Source organism: Megalobrama amblycephala, linkage group LG7 (genome assembly GCF_018812025.1).
Source record: "Megalobrama amblycephala isolate DHTTF-2021 linkage group LG7, ASM1881202v1, whole genome shotgun sequence".
In the NCBI taxonomy this organism is placed as follows: domain Eukaryota; kingdom Metazoa; phylum Chordata; class Actinopteri; order Cypriniformes; family Xenocyprididae; genus Megalobrama; species Megalobrama amblycephala.
This window is the reverse complement of record NC_063050.1, coordinates 7096940-7124882: the sequence shown is the minus strand read 5'-3', so window position 1 is coordinate 7124882 and position 27943 is coordinate 7096940. Positions and strand designations below refer to the sequence as shown.

At 41.4% G+C, this 27943-nt stretch overlaps 1 protein-coding gene across 4 annotated transcripts; it reads right to left on the bottom strand.

Moving 5' to 3' along the window:
• Positions 1 to 1412: 1412 nt before the first annotated feature.
• LOC125271634 lies at positions 1413 to 27943 on the bottom strand. Of its 4 annotated transcripts, XM_048195753.1 has the most exons (6): positions 27816 to 27943; positions 13482 to 13541; positions 7540 to 7866; positions 5359 to 5700; positions 4838 to 4968; positions 1413 to 2940 (listed from the first exon to the last, which is right to left on the bottom strand). In XM_048195753.1, exons 3-6 carry the CDS (start codon positions 7829 to 7831, stop codon positions 2845 to 2847), a joined length of 861 nt encoding a protein of 286 aa, XP_048051710.1. In that variant the 5' UTR covers positions 7832 to 7866; positions 13482 to 13541; positions 27816 to 27943; the 3' UTR covers positions 1413 to 2844. The 4 variants fall into 4 exon arrangements, with proteins under 4 accessions (XP_048051710.1, XP_048051712.1, XP_048051708.1 ...); XM_048195755.1 differs by lacking the exons at positions 13482 to 13541; positions 27816 to 27943 and adding an exon at positions 8858 to 8990; XM_048195751.1 differs by lacking the exons at positions 13482 to 13541; positions 27816 to 27943 and adding an exon at positions 8778 to 8963.

Below are 27943 nucleotides of genomic sequence, written 5' to 3'. Positions count from 1 at the left end.
TAATAAATTGTATTTGTATTGCGCCTTTCTTACACTCAAGGTACTACAACAATAAAAATGGTACAGGGTAAGAGAACCAGCAGAGCAGAGAGACCGAGATGGCGTGGGCACTGTCACCACATTACAGCCCACGGACTGCTTTACACGTTAAGAACTTTAAAATCAATACGTGACTGAACTGGAAGCCAGTGTAATTGAGAAAGCACAGGAGTGATATGACCGCGGGATGGTGTGTAAGTTAGAACACGAGCAGCTGAATTTTGCACATATTGCAGCCTCTTAATGATGCTTGCAGGTAACCCTGCAAAAAGAGAATTACAGTAGTCAAGCCTGGATGTTATAAAGGCGTGAATAAGCCTTTCTGCATCAGACATAGAAAGAAATAGTCTTATACAGGCAATATTCCGAAGATGATAAAAAGTTACTTTAGTAACATTCTTAAAATGTTATAAAACATCCGGTTAGTGAGGTCTGATCGCGCTCTGACAACGGCAGTGATGCCTCGTGCTCATTGAAGCAAAACGCAAGAGATCACTTCCGTCATCAGAGCGTGTTTTTTAACCTCACTAACCGGATGCTGAACACAGTTGGACATAGTGGTGTACTAGAGGTAAAAAATGATATAAATACTGTTCGGTTTGTCTAAGGACCTCAATGTGTCGTCATGAGCCGCAGGGTTTAATTTGGATTTGTATATGAATGTTTATTTGACTCTTAGAGATGGTGTTACCATTTCCACGCATTATTTGACTGACAGACGGCAACAGTTGGAGTTAAAAATCATCATTTGTGTTCTACTGAAGAAACAAAGTCACCTACATCTTGGATGCCTTGGGAGTAAGCAGATAAACATCACATTTTCATTTTTGGGTGAACTATCCCTTTAAACTACTTACATGTAAACACATCTTTGCTTGTATGTACATTTGCAGACACCGCCATTTATTTTTAATTTTTTTCAAATAAATGACGGTTGTTAACAGCGATGCAAAGAATTGTGGGCTATCTACAGTAGCGAAGGATACACCTCACGCATCCTCCGAATTCCTGTGAAAGAAGGACGCATTCCAAGGTCGCGTTCGGAGAGTCCTACTTACTTTTCTGACAGCCTCAATGACGTATGCAACCTTTGAATGCGACCTGCGGAGGATGCAACGTTCGAAATGAGACACAGTATGGGTGCTCCGCCAGTTGTCGGCTGCACCAATAGATGAGTATTATAAGCCATTTTATTTCCGCAGGCTATTTTTACTGTTTATTTTTTGTTTACATTCAAGAAATATAGTTGAGAATGTCTATTTCATAAATATGTTTATTTGCACTACCGTTCACTTGCACTACTGTCATTGTGACTTATTTGCACCACCGTTTCTGACTACCATCTCCTCATGTCATGTATATGCCATTTTATATCTGTATTTTTATCTTCTTTAATTTTATTAATATCATGTTTATTTGCACTACTGTTCAGCACAAGCGCCATATACTGTCAGGGAGTGAATTTGCACGTTCACTTGCCAGTGAAAATCGCTTGGGTATGAACACTGGTGATAAGCGCATGCGATAATCACCCCGGTGTGTACGTTACCTGCCTTTTTATTTTCCATAATTGCAATCCTGTTGTAACATTCTTAATTCAAGATATGTTAATTTGAAAATCAAAATTAAAGATGTTAAAGTTTGAAAAAAAATCTCAAAATTAAATTAGTTTATGATTAAAATAAGGGGAAATGTCTGCCAAATGGGTTTGAAAACTGTTTGTTTTTTTAATTCATTTTTTCTGACGCCACTGGCAAAATTATTTATTTATTTATTGATGTAATGAAAAACAAAACAAAAATACTGAGAAAAACATTTTTTCCCAGTGTAATGGCCATCTTGTGCAGGATAAGTGTACAAGGTTCCTACACATTTTCCATTTCAAAATTCCATACTTTTCCATACTCAAATTTCCAGACCTCCTGGATTTCGGTAAGTTGTACTGTATCTTTCAACATACCTTCAGATGTTCATTTATGTTTATTTTGTGTTGTGACTAGTAAAGCAGATGAGATGTCAGTTCACGAGCGCTACAGCGATCTATCACGCCACAGAGCGCCAAGAAAGATCGCGACTCACTCCAGTCTATGGGAAAGTAGACCATTTTCAATTCTTGTGAGAATCCTGAGACAAACACACTCGCCCCAAAAAAAACCTCTTCGGATCTACATGATTCACATAAATTATGTATTTTGATTCAAAAGGGCTAATTTCGCTGTAAAGTGACTAGTTTGCAGGTATGATAAATTAGAAAACTGAATAGAGACAATAGTCTGGAAACACAAATATTTTTCCATTCTCTGATTTCTTTTTTCCATACTTTTCCAGACCTGGAAATTACTCAAATCAAATTCCATACTTTTCCATACTTTTCCAAACCACGTAGGAACCCTGAGTGTAAACACAATCAGTTCTATATGAGGATATAAGCAGGTGGATATAATGATTGATATTTCAAGCCAGATCAGTGTATTACATTTATATAGTGCAACATATATGAAACGGAGATGATGATGTGTCACTGTTTCTGTCTGAGTCACTTTAGCAGCTTTAAAATACATCAAGCACTCGCTGATATATTGCTGGTACCGTGTTGCTTATTATTTCTCATATACTGTTTAAGGCTAAATGTCAAAATCAGTTTTTGATGTCATATTTAAAATTGGTTTCACGTTGTTATTGTTTGTTTTTTTTACTGGTAAGAAAAACACTCTTGAAGAGTGTTTCAGCTGATCCTCTTCTCTGCATCACTTACTAATTCCCTTTGTGTCCATTTCGATCAAAGTATCAAAATGATAAGTGATGTTAGATTGTTTTACTAGCAGTCTGGACCTGACGCTGGTATAAGGATGCGTCCTCCTTCAAAGGAATACCATTTGGATCAGGTGACGAGTCATCCTCCTGTAAGAAAACACATTCACAAAAGTTAAAAGTAGTGATGGGATTGATGTTTAACACACACACACACACACACACACACACACACAAACTCAGCAAAAAAAGAAAATGTACCTTTTTCACAATAAGGCATTTTAGAGATAACTTTGTAAAATCCAAATAAGCTTTACAGATCTTTATTGGAAATTTTTTAAAATGGATTTTCCTGCTTGTTTGATTAAGCATGAACAATTTTTGCGCACACACCTGTAAAACAGCTCTTAAGACACTAACAGTTTACAGGTGGAAGGAAATGAACAGTAACCAAAGAGAGCTTTCTACTAAAACACCAGTGTACAGATGCTCTGGTCTCTGAACAGCCGTGTGAAGATGCCACAGACCTGCTGCAGGACTGCAGATGCGAACAGAGCAATAAACTGCAGTGTCTGTAATGAAACACACCTAAAACAGATCTACAGGAGACAGAAGGACAGCTGATGTGACCATATGAACCACCAGATGTGTTCTGATCAGATCTTCCTCACTCCATTAGGATGAAATGTGCTGTAATGGTGCATTCCCATCACAGCATCAAAACTCCACTCAGTGCCGCTGGCAAGGCTAAAACGCTTTCCCTTTGAGTCATGAATAGGAGTGTAAAGATTCACTCGTTTTCTCGATGCATCGATTACAAATCCTGACGATGGATATGCATTAATCTTGAAACATGTTTTTTGAATCATGAATCATTAATTTCCCATTTACGTTACACGCTTACCTCAGATTTCGTTAGATAAAATATAAGCCGGGCCATACGCAGGGTTTCTTAATTAATTAGGTCAGAAAATGTAGTTTGCTAGGGGGGTACCGGGGCATGCTCCCCCGAGAAAATTTAGATTTCCCTGATGTACATGTGCGCATTTTTAATATATTTTAAGGCCAACAAATTGGATAACAATAGCTTTAATACCATGTCAACAAATACATGCATGCACAGTTTTGAGGCAGCTTTAATCGCATGTTTGGTGATTTCATGACTTAACTTACAACAAAACAACGACGGTGCATGCTCGTAGTTTCTTTTGGGCTTTATTTAAATGCACCCCGCCGCATTTGCGCATGCAATTCTTGAGTGCGTGCCGTGAGCAGAGTATGACAGTATGAACTGAAACGCACCCTGACACTTAAAGCGGCTGTTGAACAAACATACTGACTGCTACTTACTGACTGTCTCACTCCATTCAGGAACTCAATATTACATTTCTGTCTATCAAATGTCTGTGAAATCTTATGTCTGAAATCTTGTTACTGTATGCTGATACAAATATTTACACACAATAAGAAATTTGCTGGAAAAAAAGCAGTTGAAAGTGGAAAGACTTTTTTTTTTTTTTGCTGAGTTTACTAGACCCAGAATTGTGTTTTTTTCCTGTTGTTTGTACAGAAGTATTCTTTCCCTAAATATTTAACATGACTCCTTAAACTGCATCAAACTGTCATCTTCTTTAATATAAACATGAAGTATTGTTATTTTAATTTCACATCTAAAATTGTTTTCACATCTAAAATAAAAAATAAAAAACTAATGTATTGGTCTTTTCTATTAGGTCAATTGCATTGTGACAGAAGTTGCACTTTATATTGTATATGTTAATTGTTATTTAGTTCATTTGGGAGTTATTTGTGTTTTTGATTGTTTTGACACGTCTCACTGCTGAATATCTGCTTCTGTAGTGTTACAAGTAAAGGACAAAAATGACTATTCACAGCTTGCATTTTTGTTTCAGCCAACAATAAAAAAATAATTAGAATTATATAATAATAATAATTATACTATACAAAATGAACTAATATCACTGTTCTTTTAAAGGATTTGTGCACAGTAAATCTCATATCTTGTTAAATGATCTGTAATACTTACATCCTGTTGAACTGCTGTATGGATCCTGCGGTGACAGTAAACCACAGCAACAGCAGCAGCTGCAAACACCAGCAGAACAACAACAACTATTCCTGCTGCAGCACCTGAAGACAGACCTGAATCTGGAACAGCTGAAGACACACAGTTATTATTACTGGAGAGTGAATGATTACCTCCAGTACTTCACAATATCTTCGACTGATAATTACTCATTTATACTTTGGTCATCATGTGAATGACATTGATTTAACTGATAAATGGCGGCTTCTGTTGTTGTTAAAACAGCATCAGCACTTTGAGCTCAACTGGAGTCAGTGGCGCTATTAGGAAAAATGGCTGATATTTGTTAATATTAATAATGTTAATATTCGTCGAAGTGTTATTTTCCACAACCCCACAAATATTGAAATGTTTTGTAAATACCTCAAAGGAAAACTCATTGAATGACTGAATTATTTAGTCAAGTCAAGTCACCTTTATTTATATAGCGCTTTTTACAATGCCAGTGACAGTTTACTCACCAGTGACAGTGACACTGAATCTCTTCACTGTAGTGATGCTGAAGCTGCTGTTGTTGACGTTGATCTGTAGTTTATAAAGTCCAAAGTCTGTGTTTGAGGTGTTCAAGATGGTCAGAGATCCAGTCTGATGATCCAGCTTCAGTCTGTCTCTGAATCTCTCATCACACTGAACATCTGTACAGATCTTACTCTGATCTCCAGTGATTTCAGAGATGAGAATGTCATTAAAATACCATGTCATCACATCATTTGGGTTGTTTATTACACCGGGATCTAAATTAACAGATTCTCCCTCCTTCACTGATTTTCTCTTCACTTCATCTCGTTCAGCAGCAGAAACACCTGAAACACAAACCAACAGATGCTGAAGGATGTTCTTGTGGTAAAGACAAAACGTAACCAAAAAAAAACACTACATAAACACGACTGCCACAGCACCAGGCCCTTGACACTGTCACCTCTGTCAGAGTTCAACTGCAGCTTCTAAAAAATGAACTTAAAACAGTTTGCCAATATAATTTATTTAGTTTTAAATCCAAATTGACTGTTTATTGATGTAAAGTGAGATGATTTTAAAAACTACAGTAATGACACCATCTATACTGTAAATGAATTAATATACAGGTAAAGAAAACTGAATACCATTGTAATATATATATATATATATATATATATATATATATATATATGCTTTAAACTAGGGGTGTGACGAGAGCTCGTGTCACGAGATCTCGCGAGACTAAAATGTGACGAGATTTCTCGTCGAGGCGAAAAGTAGTCTTGTGATGTTGCCATGACAGAGTGGTTAGGATTATTAGGAAAGAATATGCCACCGCTACGTTTACATTATGCCTCCACTATCGTTTTGTTTTGTATTTAAATAAAAAACATTTAATTCAGTTGGATAACGGTTGCCGCCGCTCCATATTCACAGAGTACGTGCGATCGCGAAAGTGAAAGTAAACACAGCGCGCATTCAAACGCGATGTCAATACCCCGCATTTTGAGAGCGGCTCCCTGATGAATACAGATATCTCTCAATATGAAAGCTATTTTAGTCTGGGCAGTGTAGTTGTAACCATCTCTTAGCTCTGAATCAAAGAAAAAATTGGTCTTATTTGTACTTTGAATATTGAGAGAGTGCGATTATGGTTGCACTCAATGTAAAGTGTTACCATAAAAATGAATAACAGTTTTCTATTAATCTTATTAAGATCAAACAATAAGGTTTCATTTGTTAACATTAGTTAATGCACTGTGAACTATCATGAACTAACAATGAATGCAGACCAAGCACACACCAACACACCAAGCCGACGGTCGGCTGTCGGGCAGTTTTTCTTCGTCGGCCGACTAAGTTTTCTCAGTGTGTTCCGCACCGTCGGCTGAAGTTGGTCCTCGTTGGCTTTTTTTCGGCCGATTCGAAATGTTGAATCGGCGTCGGAGCTCGTCTGTCCGTCGGGCCATCTGATCATTATGATTGGCTGTGCAGCTACTGCCACCTGCTGGTACGGAAAGGCATTTTATCTCACGCAAGCGCATAACTGACGTGCTACTTGGCCGTCGGCTGTTTAGCGTCGGTTTGGTGTGGCAGGGCAACTTTGGACACAGACGCTGCCGACGTGAGCCAACCCCACAGTCTGCTATCGTCGCCACTAGTTCGTCGGCGACGGCTTGGTGTGTTCTGGCCTTAATAAATACTGTAGCAAATATATTGCTCATTGTTAGCTGATGTTGGTTAATACATTAATATTAATAAATGAGACCTTATTGTAAAGTGTTACCATTTTTATTTATACTGTTTTATTTCTATGATCAGTTTGTGGAAAGGAGTTCAGTTAGGAGGTCAAAAGTTGTAGAAGCTCATGTACAGTGAGGTCTGAAGAGACTGAAATCATACAGAAGAGAAGTCAGTCAGTTTGTGGCAAAACTTTTTACAGTACTTGAGTATTGTTGTCTTTTACTGCATATGATAATTCATACTCAGGAACTGAAATGACATTCATTACAAGATGATTAGTTAAAACATTTCAAATACACCTGCAGAATATTTTTTCTAGTCATGTATTTCGCCATCGTCTCGTCACGTGAACTCAATCTCGAGTCTCGTCTCGTGAGATACCTGTCTCGTCACACCCCTACTTTAAACATATAAAAACTAAACATTCATTAATGACTCACCATGTACAGTAACACTGAAGATCATTTCACTGTCACTGCTGCTGTAGATCTTCAGTTGATATTCTCCAGAGTCAGTGTTTCTGGTGTTCATGATGGTCAGAGATCCAGTCTGATGATCCAGCTTCAGTCTGTCTCTGAATCTCTCATTACCTTCATTACACTGAACATCTGTACAGATAAAACGGAGATCTCCACTGATCTGTGCGATGCGAGTGTTGCTAAAATACCATTTAACATCTTCTTGATGTTTTGTTTGAACACCAGTGTTCAGAGTGACTGAATCTCCCTCCATCACTGACACTCCATCTGAACCAACACCAGAAGCACCTAAGCAAAATACACAATAGTGCATGTTTTTCTACAGATCATAAAGATTGTGGGTAGAGAAATATGTCGGGATTCATAATATAATGCAACACATTTGAAACAAACAGCAGAAGAACATCACTGATTTACATTTACTCATCAGACAAACATACACCAGTCTCCTGAATGAGGCCTAAACACACAAATCTACATCCTGAATCATATTTTAGACCCCCTTTCTCTCTACATTTATTTACACATTCATATAATCAGACATTTTGATAAACTCATAATAAACATTACATAAGTGATTAGTAACCATAAAAATACTTAAGACAATTATTTTCCACTGCATTGACTCGATTAACGTTAGATCTATAATACAGTGCCGTGTTTTCTACATATATTAGTCCTAAACAACTCACAAATAACGTCTTTAGGCAACATGTAGGCCTACATTTTATGAATTTGGCAGAAGCTTTTAAACAAGCTACGTTGGATCAGCTTATGCACTGATATGAAGCGTCAACTTTTAAACTTGGGTAAAGTTGGTTTTATATTCGCACATTCGGACTTCTGATAAATGTGCAATAAATTAATGCTTGCGAATTTTAAGCAGCGACATGATATTGACAACCAACGATTGTCAACTTACAACATTTTTCACAGTCGATCAAAATAGGCAGGTATTGTTTTAATGGCATATTTACTTGTGAATGTCCACTGAATGTCCAGTGTAGTGTGATTAACAAGGCTATTGAATACGGATGTCTGAATGTGCGAATATAAAACCAACTTTACCCAAGTAACTTTTAAGTTTCTTGTACCTGGTCACGAGACCTTTACAGTTTTATTTCGTTTCAACTGCATTAGCGTAGTTTTTCTGTGAAGACCCTCAACACCGGAAAAGAGACCTACGGAAAAGATCTTACCGTGGCCGAGTAAAAACGAAACCACTACAAGAAAATTAAAGAAAAGCTTCATTCTTTTGCTTTAATGGCGGCGCAGTTACCATTATTAAAGTGAAAGTAATGTGCGGAAAGGGACGTAGAACGACCCTTGTGCTTCCTAAGAGACCCTTTTCACATGACGTCACACAGCTTCCGTTAGAACTCGATGCAGTGTATCCTCACTTCCGTCAGCATAGTAGAATACTAGCGCGACTCGAATGAAGTGCACTCAATATTTGTACATATGCCACAAATGTGGTTAAAGGATGATTGTAGTCGCCTAATTTCATGTAAATTCAAGGTGAGGTATTTGGCAGCCGCAGATCTCAAACAAGCTTATCGATCGGCGCGATTTGCTGCTTGAAGTCGGAGGAGTTGAATACGTACTGAAGGCATACATACACTTTCTGCTGCCCGTATCTTGCAAACTTTGCTGTCTTTATTGCAGATGAAGCTGTATATATATATTTGTGAAATAAAAGCATGTTTCCAACATTTACGTGCAGTAAAAAACTTCTCATTCAAAGCTTAATGTACTACTTATTTCAGTGCCTACAGGCCGTACAATGAAGATCAACATACGCTTATTCTTTTTAAATATCAGTCTTTTTATACTTTTATTTATGGCGATAAATATGGCATACATAATAATACAAATTGTGTTTAATACTATTTCTACATGAAGACTGTTAATGTTGTAAAAACTGACTCATGTGCATGGCATTTTTACCAAAAAAACATTGTCATCATTCGATCGTCTCTTTATTGCAGAACAAGATCGTCGCATACAAAAATATACAGAGGATTTACAACAGTACTCATTGTTATAGCAGCATTAAATGAACGAAATCAAATTATTTCTCCAGGGAATGACATTAAATGAACACATGCTACCTCCGTTTTGTATTTTCAATACACTTCTTACAAATTATACAATCTTAATATATTGCACCAGTTCAGTTTAAACTATTTTCCCGAGAAGTCGCCGGCGCGAAGGTAAGACGGAACAACTGATACACTGCTTTGCTGATAGGCGGAAGTTAACTGACGTCATTGTGAAAAGGGTCTATAGAGGGTATGTGTCGACGTCACGTTCCCGCCGAAAACGCGCGCTCCCTCAGCTGGACTGAGTGGCAAAAGAACCTGCTGCATGACTGGGTTTAGTAGAGGAAACTGCGAAAACGCGAGTAAAACTAACGAATTACACTAAAGGTTGGAATTGAATGTGTTCTTTACAACTTGTCAAATAAACCTAATCCATGGATATTGACATGCAGCCAGGAGTCGTGTTTCCTGACATTTATATGTGCCTGATTTCCACGCCGGGGAAATACATAAAGCAAATCTGCCTGTGAATATTATACGCGTAATCACTTATATCAATGTTATATCGTCATATTGTCCAGCCCTAAAACATATATAGTTTTATAGTAGTTTTTGTCATTGTTGTTTATTTATAAACACAATTATGCAGAATATAAGATGGAAAATATTTAATTGATGAGTTGTCAACATAATATATAACAATACAATATATACAGTATGATTTTACCTCAAAATCCAACAATTTGACACAAAATGATTACTGCAAATCCATGTTTCTCTGCTGGAGTCCAGCTGTTTCTGTGAATTGCAGTGATCCATTTGCTTCTTTTTTCTGTAGCTTTCAGCAGTTTTTAAATATATGCCTCAGGTTTTGTGTCAAAGCTATTTGTACAGTCAATCACAAAGCTCTTTCCCGTTTTGGATGTGTTTTATGTGTTTTTCTCGACATTCACGCTGAAAACATGCTGCCACTCAGTCTTTTGCCTCTCAGTGGACGTGACCGCAGTCGTAATGGTCGACGGTGACGTCACTTGCATACCCTCTATAGGCCTTTTTCACAAGAATCGGAAATCACGTGACCCGGGTTAAAGTTAGTTCCGCTATGCGTCTACGGCTATTAGATTGATATGCTCTTTTCTCAAATATCGCCTTTTCTGTTTTGTCTGTTTTCCAAATTGCTGTTGTATAATCTACAAAGAAATTATTTTCTACTTGTTTGCAAGTTAGCTTATACGGGCACAGAATTTACCGGCAGGTGGATTTATATTGCCAGCTGTCATACAGTAAAGGCTACGCAGCTACTTATTCAGTAATTCCCCCGATCGCATCACGTACGACAAACATTATAATTTATACATTAAAAAAAATAACTCCCAATATACTTAAGAGGGGAATATAAAGTCGTGAGATAATATTGTAGTGAGTTTAATACGTTTTAAAAATATATGGCATGTATTAATCTCATATGGCATTACATCCCACATTCAAGCATATGCTATAACTAATCCTGATCGATTAAAATGATTAAACTAAGACATAATTTCCAACACCACAATGTACACAACTATCAGTCTTTGCATTAATGTAGCAACAGCACAATAATACTGTGCATAATACACACTTTATGATGATGACGACAGGAAAATATGAGTGAGAGATGACTGAAGTGTTTATATCATATCCAGAAATATCCAGGGTGCGAGCGGTCCTGTTTTATGAATCAGAGGATCAGACTTATAAGGGAGCTGCCAGCGGATCATTTCCCCAGCACATCGCTAAAAATATACATCCCAATGTGCATACTATCCACCCTAAATAGTACTTAATATTAATGTCACATAGACTACTATTTAGGATGGATAGTATGCACGTTGAGAAGCAGGCACTGTCTTTACAGCACATGGAGCGCGATAATGCACAGCCGCGCCAAACAGACAGGGAGAATATAACAAGTTTAACCGCCATCACTTCAAATTATTTATTAAATTTAGCTCTTAATGGCCACGTACACACTGTAAGTTTCAGGAGTGACAACCGCATTTAAATGCGGGAGTGAATCCCCTAAATTATCGTTACATGTGTGTACGGAACACGACTCACTCTTGAAAATGCGATGATTGACAGCTTGGAAACCATAGCGACGTTCTGGCGTCTCTTTTGTTTGGTTTCCGTTATCGTGACCAAAGTAATAGTAAAGTGACAAAACAGTCGACGGAGGCGTCGTGTTTTGTTTATGCTTGTATAGCCAGTTTGTTTCACACAGCGCGCAGCACTTATTCTGTGTTGCCATGGTCACTCATTATAAGCTTTTTAGGCTTGTTGTTTAAGCTCGTCTCATAAAGCAAACGGGTTTATGGAGTTATTAAAGTGAGCAAACATGAATCGTGATTTTCAGCATAAAGCATTTGAATAGGCTTGTGCTTTCCCTGTGATTCGCCGCGAGAGACACACGTTACACCGGTGCACGTAAACGTCCTTAATAACTAGTTGTTCAGTTCGGTTCCTTACACACTGCATAGAATTTCTTATGCGGTTGTCACTACCTGTATTTTTCGGGAGTTACGGTTGTAGAATGCGGTTGTCACTCCCGTATTTTACTGAACTGTGTGTGTACAGAACGCGATTAAGCACTAAAAGGTGAACTGACAACCGAATTTAGCTGCAGTGTGTACGTGGCCAATGAGAGCTCAATGAGAGTCTCACCAATAATTCACCAAGAACGTTCAAACATTTTCATGACATTTAATTCATAAAACGACTTTGATTCCCGAACTGGTTCTGATCGAGGCTATCTCACTGTAACCGGAAAAACTTTTACACAGCCCTGAATGAAATGGCTGCGGTGAGTGAGTGCTCCATGATAAAAGTATATTGTATGATAACCCTAACCCTAACCCATGCTTCATCACATTTGTGGTAACATAAAGTTTGTTCACCTCAATATAGAACACGCACGAGGGTGATTTGCGAATCTGATCACCGCTGTTTAATATGTTGTCAACAGGTACATATTTCTCAATTGTTATTGTATAACTGTTCATATAAATGTTAATCAATTTAGATTTGCGCCAGCCGAGAGAGTGAATGGCTGCGAACACGCACAAGGGTGATTTGCGAATCTGATCACCGCTGTTTAATATGTTGTCAACAGAATAAAAGCCTTTCTTCAAGCGCGAAGTGGTGTCCATCCTGACTTTTACACAACACAACGCAGAGACAGCCCCGTTACACCTGACACACCAGCACGTCAGTTCTGCGCCTGCGTAAGATGAAATGCCTAGCAGGTGGCAGTATCTAAACATCCAATCAGAATGGCCTGATGGAACGATGAGCTCTGATCCCGAATCGGCCGAAAAAAAGGCGACGAGGACCAACTTCAGCTGACAGTGTGGAACACACTGAGAAAACTTAGTCGGCCGATGAACAAAAACTGCCAGACGGCCGACTGTCCGCTTGGTGTGTTCCTGCCTTAATTCGCTGTATATGTTGATGATAATGCAAGGGAGAGAGAATGTTTATGGATAATATTTTAATGCACAATTCTTGCACTGTGTTTTATTAAGCTCTTACAGTGATTTTCAGAAGTGAAAACGGATGCTTCATCTTTTGTGTGAAGTATATTTCACGTATACGTATTTAATAAACATCAAAAAAAAAAAAAAAAATCACCAGTAAACTTACAACAGGCTTGTACTAATAATGGCTAAAAGCAAGTTGACAACATAAGTTCATACATTATTAGTGCATCCTGACACCAGAGAATGAGCTCTTGAAGCTCCACCCTCTTAAACTGACAGACTGTACAGAAAATGATGCATGATACTCTGCAGAGAAATCTGCTACACCTTGTAAATAACTTACCGTCACTGGTATCTGAGATGCCAACTGTAGCAGGAAAGATGAAGACCACAAACACAGGATCTAAAACAGAAAAAGGTACTTCAAACAGTGAAACAACTGATTCAGAAGAAGAAATGACAGTCAAGGAAAGCTTTGCAAGAGTTTGGACCAAGCATTTGTTTACATTTATGTTTGTTATTATTAATTCAGTCATTATCATTATGAGCATGTATTTTTTCAACCTGTTTAATAATACTGTTGCTGAAGATGTCTTTGGATTTGAATGCAATATTTCATTAAAAGACAACACAGAAAAACCTATTGTCTCTGTCTTTTACTGCTTTAAGCTCTCAGCCAGAGAAATGTCTGGTGTATTATTTAACTTCCTGACTCAGATTTGACCATTTCTTAATAGATACTAGTGCTGCTGGGCGGTATGACCAAAAATCTGTATAACAGTTTGTTTGTTTTTTAAGATTCTGTCGGTTTCACGGTATGTCATGGTTTTGTTTTGTTTTTGCATATTTTACTGTCAGGAGTACAGGGAATATATTAAACATTGTAAGGACAATTATTTTTTATGTAATCAAATCAGTTTATAAAGCTAACAATTTAGTTTAAAACGTAATCAAATTTAATTAAATTGATAATATAAATAAGTAGGCTACATTTTTACTGTGCAATATCTGTAATTTCTATGAAGACCTTTTGAGTTTGTGTTTTCATAAATGGTGTTATTATTATTATTATTAGGCTCTATTAATCGAAGTACACTCGATTGTACAATAGTATATTTCTGTTATTTCAAGTTATACCAAACTTTTATTTTGAGGGTTGTGAAGATGTTTGACTTCCTGTGTATATGATGAGACAAATGTTGATAGTTTTATCAAATTAAATGGTGAAATGTTCCTAAAATAACTCTAAGAGCAGCCCTGCAGATGAAGTTCATGTATAGTGAGTGAGACAGCAGACCCTGAAATCATTGTGAGCGTTACGAGAGCTTCAGTATGTGTAGTAGACGAAAATGCGGCGCTCTTTCATAGACTTCAGATTTCAATAGCAGTCATTTTTAGCTTTAATATTCGTAGACAGTAGTGCGTATCGATATCTGATTTATTGTACAGACCTACTTTTGATTTATTCAATCACAAATTGCTAAATTCTATGATGTTCCGCTTTACACAGTAAGTTCTATTTGTGAATTCTGTGATTTCATCCGTGTTTTCTGCATCGCGGAAATGATTTGGCTCTGCATGGTATTTGCAGCATTAAAGAGAGTTAGTTTAGTGAGTTATTTTTTGCTGTGTAATAAAGTTGTAAAGTGTAAGAAGGGTATGTAGTTAATAGAAGTCCGCTCTCTATACACTCTACATAGCGCTTCATGGCCATTGAATAGATACAGCAGCTGTTTCAGCTACACGGCGGTATAGCGGTTTTTGAAAAATTCATATCGGTCTCAAAACTGAAACCAGTATACCATATGAAATGGTATACCGCCCAGCACTAATAGATACAGTATTTTATTTGACTGTAAAGCTGTTTTAAGGTTCCTAAGAAGATAGAAAGAAACTTCTTCACCTATGAGATGTTTGTCTAGATCAAACCACATCTCTGAAGAAAACCACAGAAGCTTTCATTCTGACTGCAGAAGATGAGATGCAACAATGTGAGATGGAAGATATTAACTTTTTGTTGTGTCTTTACCATACTTTTGAAAAATGTTCAGTGTTTAATAATAGAATGAAAAAGTTTTTTTGACTATTAAGTCTTAATAAGTGCCAAGTGAGAATTTATATTTAACTCTAAATCATTTGTAAAGAGACTACATGGTTAAAACTCTGTCGTGGGAGGATTCACACTTCAGCTCGAGTGCTTTCAGCAGACAACTTTATTAGATTAGACTTATCAGAAAATGTTTCATGCTTTGATCTGTTTGTGCTGGTGGGGTCTGACTGGTAAGTTATAAATATATTTTTGTCTTAATATCAGTAAACATTTTACACAGATGTTAAATATCAAGGTGAACTTTTCATGATGTAATTGACTTTGTATCTTCATACTTTCTGCTCTGGATAGAAGACAAAACTCTGAAAGCCTTAATCTGTAAAATGTGTTTGTTCATCAGGTGTGTTTGGTGATTCAGTGTCAGTGATGGAGGGAGAATCTGTCACTTTATACACTGACGTTACTGAAATATCTGAAGGCGACGATACACTGTGGAGATTTGGAGCTGAAAACTCTCTCATAGCTAAAATGAAGGAAAAGAAGCAAATCTTCTCCACATATGATGATGTTCCTGATGGGAGATTCAGAGACAGACTGAAGCTCGACGATCAAACTGGATCTCTGACCATCACAAACATCACAACTGAACATGATGGAGTTTATCGACTAGATATAAGTGGAGCACATTTAACAACAAAAACATTCAATGTTTCTGTATATGGTGAGTAGAGATAATTTGTCTTGTGCTTCAAAAGTGCTTGTTTATTCAGGAATATTCAGTACAAAGCTCAATCAACAGCATGTGTGGTTTAATGCTGATTACCAAAAACATATTTACTTTTAGTTTTTATAGTGAAGTACTTTTTTCAATGGAATTTTTGGAGGAATTTTTAATTTATAATTTATACCGCGCAGATGGTAATTTGTGACCTGTGGTGGCAAAATGAATCGGAATGTGCGGACCAATTTTGAGCTACAGGCAAATAAGGTGAAAAATGTCAATTTTGGTTGAATTTGAGGTTTTCACAAAAATGAGTTCATTAAGCCCTTGTATAGTGATGCCAAAGCTCCAAATAATTAAACATCTAAAATGTTTTTTATTTGTACCTTTTCTGAGAGGTGCACTTTTTTCTCAGCTCACTTCTGGATGACTGCACACACAAGTTGTAGGCCTATCATTGCAAAGCGCAGCTTTCCAGCTTTGTGAATATTTAGTCATAGCAAATTCTCAATGGCATGAGTCTGAACCAGTGAATGAGATTTTAAAACCCATGCTGATGAAAACAAAATGATCGCATTTACTGACAGTTCAGAAGCTTGCGTATAAAGCCACTCTTGATTTAACTACTTTAGCTTTAATAATCAGTTCCCATTCAGTCGGTCACTTTCGACGTACGTCGGACAGACCGACAAATAGGAATCTCGCCAGAGAGGCCAATCTACTTCAAGTGTAACTAAACGAGCCAATGCACATTGGCATGCAATCATATGCATCAGCTGCTCGCCTCGCAGCGCGGGTATATAATGAGCAGCAGGTGCGTTGCATCTTCAGCTTTTCGCTTCGGAGCCGAACTACTGGACAAACACAGTGGTATCTACAAGCGAATCTTTGAAAGAAACTACAACGAGTCAGCTCTTCTGTGACTGCTCTTTTTCATCTGGTGCAGGAGGACAGCACAGCAGCGGGGCCGATTTCACTTCTCTTTTTCTTTACTTTTTTTTTTTTGCCTTTCTCTTTGAGCAAAAGAAAGCTGTTTCCCAGCCAAAGACGTTTTGACGGCTGGTAACGGTTACCTGGCGCCTCGGGATGGTCACCAACACTGTATCGCGTGCTTGGGCTTAGGCGGCTGAGGCGGCGTTTGTGGACGAGTCCAAGCGGCCCTAGGACGGGCGACCCGGAGATGGATGGGACTGCTCTACAGGAGATGGTGACCGCACCGCTCCTTCCCCCGGAGGAGGGCCGGGTGGAGAATCCTTTGTTTCCTTTTGTTTGTGTTCCGCCCGTCCTAGGGCCGCTTGGACTTGGCCTTGCCACCCTTCTTCTTGGGGGGTGGCTGGACGGGCTGGGCACCCCGACCACGACCGGCTCCACGACGCCGCTTTGCTGGAGGCTGCTGCTGCTGGGGCGCGGGAGCGGGGGCGGCCGCAGGGGGCGCCCTTGGCGACGGGCAGTCTGAGGTGCTGCGGGCGGTGGTGGAGCAGCAGCTGACCGCCTCGGCAGGATGTGGCTGATGGCCTCAGACTGCTTTTGTACAGCCGAGAACTGTTGGGCACAGTTCTCAACCGCGTCGCCGAAGAGGCCCAAATTTTCAAAAAAAGAGCAGTTTCCTCTATCTCCGGGTCCGAAGAGGGCTCGGAGAGCAGTGGGAGGGCAAGAACCTCACCACTCTCATCCTCCTCTTCTCTCGCCAGCGGACAGCAGCGAGCAGCGGGCAGTCAAAGCCTCGACTGCTCCCTCTGTCCACCCGTGGAAGCAGGTAAGTGTTGCACAGCACACTGTGACGCCGCTTCTCTCTGCCTCGCAGAGAGAGCCTCCCAGGCAGCGTCCCTGCGTTCCACCTCGCTGCCCCGCTGCGGGTACGCCTGTGGTCCCTCTGGTCCCGCTGGTGCGGTCTCTGGGAGCCTGGTTAGCGCTCCCCAGTCCGTCTCGCTGGCTCATTTGGACCATCAGGCTCGGCTATGCGATTCAGTTCGCCCGGCGTCCCCCCAGGTTCAAGGGCGTCCACTTCACTGTAGTGAAAGATGTCGATGCCCCTGTCTTGCGTGCGGAGATCGAGGTCCTTCTGGCGAAGGACGCAATCGAGCCGGTCCCTCCAGCCGATATGAGGTCAGGGCTCTACAGTCCCTACTTCATTGTACCCAAGAAAAGCGGCGGGTTACGACCGATCTTGGACCTGCGAGTTTTGAATCGGAGCCTGCATAAGCTACCGTTCAAAATGCTTACGCAGAAGCGCATTTTCGAGTGCATCCGTCCCCGAGATTGGTTTGCAGCGATCGACCTAAAGGACGCGTACTTCCATGTCTCGATTCTTCCGCGACACAGGCCATTCTTGCGCTTTGCGTTCGAAGGTCGAGCATATCAGTACAGAGTCCTACCCTTCGGGCTGGCCCTGTCTCCCCGCGTCTTTACGAAAGTCGTGGAGGGAGCCCTTGTTCCCATGAGAGAACAGGGTGTTCGCATTCTCAACTACCTCGACGACTGGCTCATTCTAGCACAGTCCCGGGATCAGTTGTGCGAACACAGGGATCTGGTGCTCAGACACCTCAGCCAGTTGGGTCTTCAGGTCAACTGGGAAAAGAGCAAACTCTCCCCTGTGCAGAGGATCTCTTTTCTCGGTATGGAGCTGGATTCGGTCGAACAGATAGCACGCCTCACAGAGGAACGTGCTCAGTCAGTGTTGAACTGCCTGAATACGTTCAATGGCAGGACAGCGGTCCCACTGAAATTCTTTCAGAGGCTCCTGGGGCATATGGCGGCCGCGGCGGCAGTAACCCCGCTCGGTCTGCTTCATATGAGACCGCTTCAACACTGGCTTCACGGCCAAGTCCCGAGATGGGCGTGGCAACGTGGCACGTTCCGGGTGCCAATCACTCAGGAGTGCCGCCAAGCCTTCAGTCCGTGGTCGGACCCTTTGTTTCTCCGGGCAGGAGTGCCCCTAGAACAAGTGTCCTGGCATGCTGTGGTATTCGCAGATGCTTCTGCCACCGGCTGGGGTGCCACGTACAACGGGCATGCAGTGTCAGGGGTTTGGACGGGACCCCATCTGCATTGGCACATCAATTGCCTCGAGTTGCTAGCAGTACGTCTTGCTCTGAGCTGCCTCAAAGGGCCGCTAAGGGGCAAGCATGTACTGGTCCGTACGGACAACACTGCGACCGTTGCGTACATCAACCATCAAGGTGGTCTACGCTCCCGTCGCATGTCGCAACTCGCCCGCCATCTCCTCCTGTGGAGTCAGAAGCATCTGAGGTCGCTTCGCGCCATTCATGTTCTCGGTGTGCTCAACTGTGTGACCGACGAGCTCTCACGAGCTGCGCTGCCAGGAGAGTGGCGACTCCACCCCCAGGTGGTTCAGCTGATCTGGAGAGAGTTCGGAGAGGCTCAGGTAGACCTGTTTGCCTCACCAGAAACCTCCCACTGCCAGTTGTTTTACTCTCTAACCGAGGGAACACTCGGGACAGGCGCACTGGCACACAGCTGGCCCCGGGGCCTGCGCAAATATGCGTTTCCCCCAGTGAGCCTACTTGCACAGACTCTGTGCAAAGTCAGGGAGGACGAGGAGCAGGTCCTGCTAGTTGCGCCTTACTGGCCCAACCAGACCTGGTTCCTCTCACTCCTCGTGACAGCCCCTCCCTGGCCCATTCCTCTGAGGAAGGACCTTCTTTCTCAGAGACGGGGCACTCTTTGGCACCCGCGTCCAGACCTCTGGAAACTCCATGTCTGGTCCCTGGATGGGACGCGGAGGTTCTAGATGACTTACCCCCTGAGGTACTTAACACCATCACTTCGGCACGTGCACTGTCTACGAGACGTGCTTACGCCTCGAAGTGGAACCTGTTCATCGAGTGGTGCTCTTCTCGCCAAGAAGACCCCCGAAGATGCTCGATCGGAGTCGTGCTTTCCTTCTTGCAGCAAGGGTTGGAGCGTAGGCTGTCCCCCTCCACCCTCAAAGTCCATACTGCTGCTATCTCCGCTTACCACGACCACATAGATGGCAAATCTGTTGGTCAGCACGACCTGGTCGTCAGGTTCCTTAGGGGGGCGAGACAGTTAAATCCTCCTCGTCCCCCCTCCATACCCTTTTGGGACCTCGCTCTGGTGCTAAGAGCACTTCAGATTATTCCCTTTGAGCCTTTGCAATCGGCAGACTTAAAGATTCTGTCTATGAAGACTTTGCTGCTGGTTGCATTGGCCTCCATCAAGAGGGTAGAGAACCTGCATTCATTTTCGGTCGACGAATCGTGCCTGGAGTTCGGGCCAGGTAACAGCCACGTGGTACTGAGACCCCGGCCTGGCTATGTGCCCAAGGTTCCTACCACTCCCTTCAGGGATCAGGTGGTGAGCCTGCAAGCGCTGCCCTCGGAGGAGGCAGACCCAGCCCTGGCTTTGCTCTGTCCAGTCTGCGCCTTGCGACTGTACATAGACAGAACTCAAAGCTTCAGGACCTCAGACCAGCTCTTTGTCTGTTACGGAGGCCAGCAGAAGGGAAAGGCTGTCTCCAAGCAGAGGATGGCCCACTGGATAGTGGATGCCATCGCCCTGGCTTACCAAGCTCAGGGCGTGCCCTGCCCGCTCAGGTTGCATGCTCAGTCCACGAGAGGTGTAGCATCCTCCTGGGCGCTGGCTTGTGGCGCCTCGCTAACAGACATTTGTAGAGCTGCGGGCTGGGTGACACCTAACACATTCGCTAGATACTATAGCCTTTGTGTCGAGCCGGTCTCCTCCCGTGTTCTCGCCTCAGGTCAGAGGCACGGAGAGGCCCCGGCTTAGTGTCGACTTGCTGCGCTACATGCGCTCTTTTGCTCCAGAGAGTCCCTACGGGCAGACCCTGTTGAGTCCTCCGGTTACCCTTTGGCAGCCGACGTGGCGGAGCGTCCGGCGCCAGGCCTATACTCCGTTGCATCCTTGAGAACCGGATTTAGGCTGGGTTCCATATGTGTGACCCTACGGGGATCCCATATGGTTTTTTCCACAGTTGCTCCTAAACGAAGCCCGTGTCTTCCCTCTGGGAGAACCCATCTCTAACCGAGTTGGAGTCACCCCAGTCCTTCCATATGTAGCACAGCCCTACAGGGTTAGTCCATATGTACTTCTCCACATAACTCCTTCGGGGAAGGATGTGGCTTCCGCAGCGTTCCTTTTCTAACGAAAGGTTACGCTTTCCCAGCGTTATCCAATAATCTCACTGAATGGGTTTGGGAACAACAGTGATCGACCCTCTGTGTGTGTTAAGGCCCTTTCACACAGGACGCGGTATGCGCTGCGCTATGAAACCCATTTGTTTCAATGGCTTGCGCCGCGCGAGAACTGCGTTGACCAAAGCGCAGACGCAGCGGAGCGCAGCTTGCGCGCACGCCGCGGTCAAAGTTCAAAATAGTTCAACTTTTGCCGCTGCGCTCTGTGACGATTACCCGCGCGACCAATAGCAACGGGGCATCCAAACAATCGGAAAGCAAAATGGATGAACAGCTAAGTATTTACTGTGTTGGAATTTCCAGAGCTAACGTATACAATACAAGTTTGCTGGTCGTATATTGACATCGGGAGAAAAGCTGTGTCATGGAGACATGACAGACATTGTCAAGAGCTGCTTTCTTTCTTCTTCTTACAAGCAGGGCTATTGCTATTGCGCACTTCTTAGCACGGCCCGGGACATACTTTACTGCTGACCGAAAGGTGGAATAACAATCAAGTGACTATGTATAAAACTCCCGCTACATGTTTGGAAATTTCCGCCTACTGTGCTCTGGCCAGCGCAGCGCAAATCGCTTTGTATCTGAAGGGCTGCGCTGAACCCAGCGGCGAGCGCAGCGCATGCCGCGTCCTGTGTGAAAGGGCCTTTAGCCCTGTCCCACCGTCCGCAGGCAAGGGGGTTCAGGAGGCTTACAACAGAGCGCTGGAGGAGGGCAGCTCCTGTGGCGCTTTGGTAGGGATTCCTATTCGTCGGTCTGTCCGGCGTACGTCAAACGTGACCGACTGAATGGGAACATCTCGGTTACAAAGGTAACCCTCATTCCCTGAAGGAGGGAATGGAGACGTACGTCCCGTCGCCACAGTCGTTGTCCTGCTGATGCTGCCGCCTGCTTAGTTCGGCTCCTCAGCGAAAACCTGAAGATGCAGCGCACCTGCTGCTCATTATATACCCGCGCTGCGAGGCGAGCAGCTGATGCATATGATTGCATGCCAATGTGCATTGGCTCGTTTAGTTACACTCGAAGTAGATTGGCCTCTCTGGCGAGATTCCTATTCGTCGGTCTGTCTGACGTACGTCTCCGTTCCCTCCTTCAGGGAACGAGGGTTACCTTTGTAACTGAGACGTTTATTTGTAATAAACACACTAAAGTGATTTTTATGTGATACACTTGAATTTATATTATGCACTATTATTTGATTTGTTTTTTACTTATGTTCTATTGTTTATATGCGTCTTTGGTCTTATTTTTACTAATAAAATTAAAATAAAATAGCTATATTGTGATATATTTTATTAATATAGTAATTATAGGAGGAAATGGAGGAAAAGATGCAATGTTGCTTGGTGATTTTATTTTGGAACCTTCAGAAAAATTGATTTTTCTCAAAATATACTTTGCTGATTCTATCGACTTTAAAGCTGCTGTCCGCAAGTTTTGCCTCTTTGTCGCCATCTCTGTTTGAAACCTGCAATTGCAGTTATATGCAGAATTATAATCTTGTGCATTGTGCATTGGTATGGCTCCTCAGTGTGAATTAATCTAATGTTTGCTGTCAGTCACCACATCGGTGTGGATACTGTACTTCAGAATCACAGGATTCTGTCTTGGACAGGATTCACAGGATTCTGTCTTGGACGTATGACCAAAATAAGATTTTTTACCAGAAAATGTCTGAACAAGTAAGTAACATGTCTGCCACTTTTGTTCTGACCAACTGAGGAAAAAAGCATTACAATAAATCGCAATAGACCTACAATAAATCGCACTACCAATGGTGATTAAATCTAACGATCGTTTAGCTTGGATCACGCCAAACTGTGCAAATGATTATTATACTTTGTTCTCAAACTGTTAATGTTAACAACATCAGCATTGCGTGACTATGTGTATTTAGTGTGTATTAGAGTTATCTGCAGATTTCAATTTCTGTAGCCACTCTACAGTCCAAAGTCTTTTGCTTTTGACTACGGGTGAATCTCCAGTTGTCACTGATGATTGTCATTTGGACCTTTCTGGATTACAATCCGCCATCAAAATGATACATTTAATTATTCCAGCAGCTGTGAGAACAGGCTATAAATGATCCGTCACATGTCATATACTAGCTGGGACTCCTTCTTTCTGTTTACAGACGTGGCGTTATGACGCACAGACGAACTGCTCCATGCTCGAATTACCTGCGGAAATCCACCAGTATCACTTTTATTATAAAACACTATTATAAGCTTACCGTTGTGAATCAGGCTAAGGTAAGGAGATAGTTTTGAACTCTGCCTGGTAATGTACTTGCTCAAAAAGTGATTTTGGATCATTTACCAAAAAAGTAGTCTGAAGTGTGTAGCTCAGTCATAGACTCATTTTGCCAGCACAAGTCACATGTATAAAACTTAAATGTTTTTAATCATGATTAATCACAGAAAAATGCTTAATTAGTTATTTTTAAATGACTGACATTTAAAGACAATAAAATTTCCAAAAACCACTACAACATTGTTTTATATATATATATATATTTATTTTTATTTTTTTTTACTTGTGTACTTATATTATCCCAAATGTTTCCAAGAATGTTTAGATCCAGAGAATTAGGCAATTTTAACAAGGACACAGACCATGCCCATGCCCATGTGACCCTATCAATGACATCATACCCATGTATCACGTTTTCTTGACTTACCGCGAGTTTTATCATATCTAATATGATAAAAGAGACCTGCGTTATCCCACATACTCTTGACCGGAAGAAGCGGAAGCGGCAACTGTTTTTATTCACGCTCATCTCTCTCTCACAGCACTCGCCCCACTCTGCTTCATACTACAGTAACATTAATAATCTCATCCATGAACATGATTTCTGCTGAGTCCCATCCCGATTCTTTTCCACTGGCTGTGAGGTGAAGACAACAACTCCCAAGATTCTGTTCTCAATCTCAGCTAAATCTATGCCTTTGTTTTGAATAAGCGGCTTCAAGTGGTGAAAATTTACATAGTGTGCATATATATATATATATATTGCACTGAACTAATATTAACCATCATATTGTTTGTGTATTGTGCTTTTTCTATTGTAACAGTATTTTAACATTTTAATTAGAGCCAGAGCACCACTGGTGTGACCTACAAAATTTCAATTAAGCACCCTTCACGCTATGTTTTACGTACAGGTATGAAATTTGGTAGACAGATGTAACAGCCTTATACCTACAAAAAATCTGAAAACCCAACAGGAAGTGAGATATTTTGAATTTTCTTTGCAAAATGTGTGCATTTTTTGCCATTTCCAGACGTTGTACTTTAATCAGATCAACATCATATCTGGTCAGTCTAATCTAAAGGCCTTTGAGACGTTACATTGTGAAGATCTTGAGTTTTCGCTGAAGGGCGTGACCATGGCGGCCGTTTCACCGTGAAACAATAAGTTGTTGTAACCTGGGCATACAATGTCCGATCTGCCCAAACTTCACATGTTTTATTAGAGTCCTGGCCTGAAGACATCTACATGGCAATATTCAGTTACAGTCATAACGCCACCTGCTGGCAACAGGAAATTACTTGCTTTACACTGTAATTCACTCACAGAAACACATTTCAATATGCCACGAAGTGCCATACATAAAACACATTAAATCATGCAACACTTGTCCCCTGTCCCCTTTATTGTTTGCCATAGCCATCGAGCCTTTGGCTATCTGGCTAAGATCTGAAGAAAAATTTGAGGGCATTACATGTCAAGGTACGGTACATAAGCTGTCACTGTACGCGGATGACCTGCTCTTGTATGTATCCAACCCGTCTTCCTCTCTTCCTGTAATTTTAGAAATTTTAAAACAATTTGGCCAACTGTCAGGATATAAACTAAATTTTGGGAAGAGTGAGGGATTCGCAATCAACAACCTTGTAGGTAAACTGCCAAACCATGTAGCCCCTTTTAGGTGGGTGGACCAAGGCTTCAAATATTTGGGTATTTTCATCACCGGGTCCTTGGCAAGCACTTTTAATAGTAATTTCAACCCTTTGCTTAAAAAAGTCGAGGAAGACTTTAGCAGATGGTCTACTCTGCCCCTCTCTTTAGCTGGCAGGGTCAACCTAATCAAAATGACCATCCTCCCAAAGTTTCTTTATCTATTTCAACATATCCCCATACTCATCTCAAAGAAGTTTTTTGCCAAAGTAGATAAATCAGTCTCTCATTTCCTTTGGGGTAATAAACCAGTGCGCATGCGGAAAAACATATTGCAGCTCCCTAAAAGGTCCGGGGGGCTGGCCCTCCCCAATTTTCTACATTATTACTGGGCTGCTAACATTAAAAAACTCCTATACTGGACAGTCGAGCCCGCTGCCATTCAGCCAGCCTGGGTCCAAGTAGAACTTTCTTCCTCTAAAATCTCATTACAATCATGGTTATACTCTCAACTCCCAATGTCAACTACTGACATTAGTGCTAATCCTGTAGTCACTCAATCGCTTAAAATATGGATGCAATTTAGAAAGCATTTTGGCCTGAAGCATCCCTCTATCCTTGCCCCTGTAACTCACAACCTTCTATTATGGACTCTGCCTTTCAACTCTGGAGCGACAGAGGTATCACAGCTATCAAAGTCCTCTATGACAATGGTATCTTCATGCCTTTCGCCGTCCTATCAGCCAAATTTCAACTCCCTGCCTCTCACCTTTTTCGCTTCTTTCAAGTTAGGCATTTTGTACAAAGAAATTACCCTGACTTCCCAAATCTACCACCAGAGACTTTGGTAGACACTCTTCTCAAAGTAAACCCCAATCAGAGAGGAGCTATTTCTCATATCTTTAAAAGCTCTTGATTCCACTCTCTCTAATTTCCCCCAAAAAACAGAGATCTATGGGAACAGGACTTGGGGCATATGGAGGAAGATCAATGGGACCAGATTCTAGAGCTAGTCCATAACTCTTCCATCTGTGCATGGCACGGATTGATTCAATGTAAACTAATACATAGGACTTACTACACTAACCACAGATTGTCTAAGTTCTACCCCAATGTTATAGATGTCTGTAATAGGTGCAACCAATCTCCTGCAGATTTCATTCACATGTTTTGGTCATGTTCAAAGCTAACAGACTTTTGGTTTAAAATTTTCAACACTCTTCACACAGCCTACCATTGTATATCAAACCCAAATCCTTTGTCTGCCCTTTTTGGTATTTCACATGGCAGCACTCTAACAGCTGAAGCACAACATTCTTTGGCCTTCTGTACTCTGCTTGCTAGGCGATTGATCTTACTTAACTGGAAGCAAGCCTTACCTCCATCATATGATAGATGGATTAAGGAAGTTTTACATAACTTAAAACTTGAGAGGTTAAGGTTCTCCCTTAGAGGCTCCTTGAGGAGATTTGACAAAACTTGGAACCCCGTGCTTTCCATCATAGATTCTCTAAATATCATTCCTGATGAGTGAAATGTTTATGTCCTTTGGACATACAGTGTAACTAACAACAATGCTACTTATTATTTTTAATTTTTCTTTTTTTTCTTCTTCTTTTTTTTTTTTTCTTCTTGTTTGTTATCTAGGAGTGGGGGGCGTCAGGGTCTGGGACCCCATGTAGGGGACAGGGATAGTGTTATGTTGGAAGTGTGGGGGGAAGATACTGGAAAAAATGTGAGCACTGTTGTATATTTATAGGTACTGTTTCTTATTGTATGCATCCTATATTTTGGTGCTCAATAAACATATTTGGAAAAAAAAAAAAAAAAAATCATGCAACACTTGGCTAAGTGCTAATGTATGCGATTAATGCCAAGAAACAGGAAGTTGTTGTAACTCAGGCATACGATGTCTGATCTGCTCCAAACTTCTCATGTTTGATAACCGTCCTGGCCTGAAGACATCTACATGGCAATATTCAGTTACAATATCCACCTGTTGGCAGCAGGAAGTATGGCACTTTGAGATAACTTGGCCATAATTATCCTGTATTTACTCGCTTATATGCATGTCGCCCACTGCACTGTTTTCCTAAGGGCAGCGGGTGGCAGTGAGCCCGGGTGCGAGGGCCCTTTCATCGCTGCTTGCAGCTTTAATTTTCAATTGTATGTCTGTCACTGTAACACAGTCTCAGAACAAAAAAGGTACAAAAGCTGTTTTCAAAAGGTACAGCGTTCTCCCTGAAGAGTGCATATTAGTATTGGTACTAAAAGTGTACTGACTAACTGGTACAAATTGGAACCTGTTTAAAAGCATATTGTCACAGAATATTTCAAACTATTACTCACCAACTGTCAACACACTCAATAAATTTAACTGAAAACAAGAGTGCTGCTTAGATTTATCTGTATTCTTTTTTATATTTGGTTTTTATGTTTTTCAGCTCGTCTGCCTGTTCCTGTCATCATAACTAACTCTTCACAATGTTCATCATCATCATCATCATTATCATGTTCATTGGTGTGTTCAGCTGTGAATGTGGGTCATGTGACTCTCTCCTGGTACAAAGGAAACAGTTTATTGTCCAGCATCAGTGTGTCTGATCTCAGCATCAGTCTCTCTCTACCTCTGGAGGTGGAATATCAGGATAAAAACACCTACAGCTGTGTGCTGAACAATCCCATCAACAACCAGACTCAACATCTGAACATCACTCGACAGTGCAGGTACGGCAGCACTGATATAATGTGTTTATTTACTGAGCTGATCTTTGTCTTCTGTTGTAGATCAGACTGACAGATTCACTTACATTAATGACTGTCTCTCTTTTCCTCTCCTTCAGTTCCTCCTTCAGTCTCTCTGATAGTGTTGATCTCTGCTGCTGCTGCTGGTGCTGCTGGATCTCTGTTGATTGTAACTGCTGTCGGTATCTTCTGC

Coding starts and splice junctions, on each gene's coding strand:
- LOC125271634 (XM_048195751.1), bottom strand. CDS start 8,829: ATGAAGCTTTTCTTTAATTTTCTTGTAGTGGTTTCGTTTTTACTCGGC. Junction 7,867..8,777: donor TTCGTTTTTACTCGGCCACG/GTAAGATCTTTT, acceptor TATTTTGCTTAG/GTGCTTCTGGTGTTGGTTCA. Junction 2,941..4,837: donor ATACAGCAGTTCAACAGGAT/GTAAGTATTACA, acceptor GTTTTCTTACAG/GAGGATGACTCGTCACCTGA.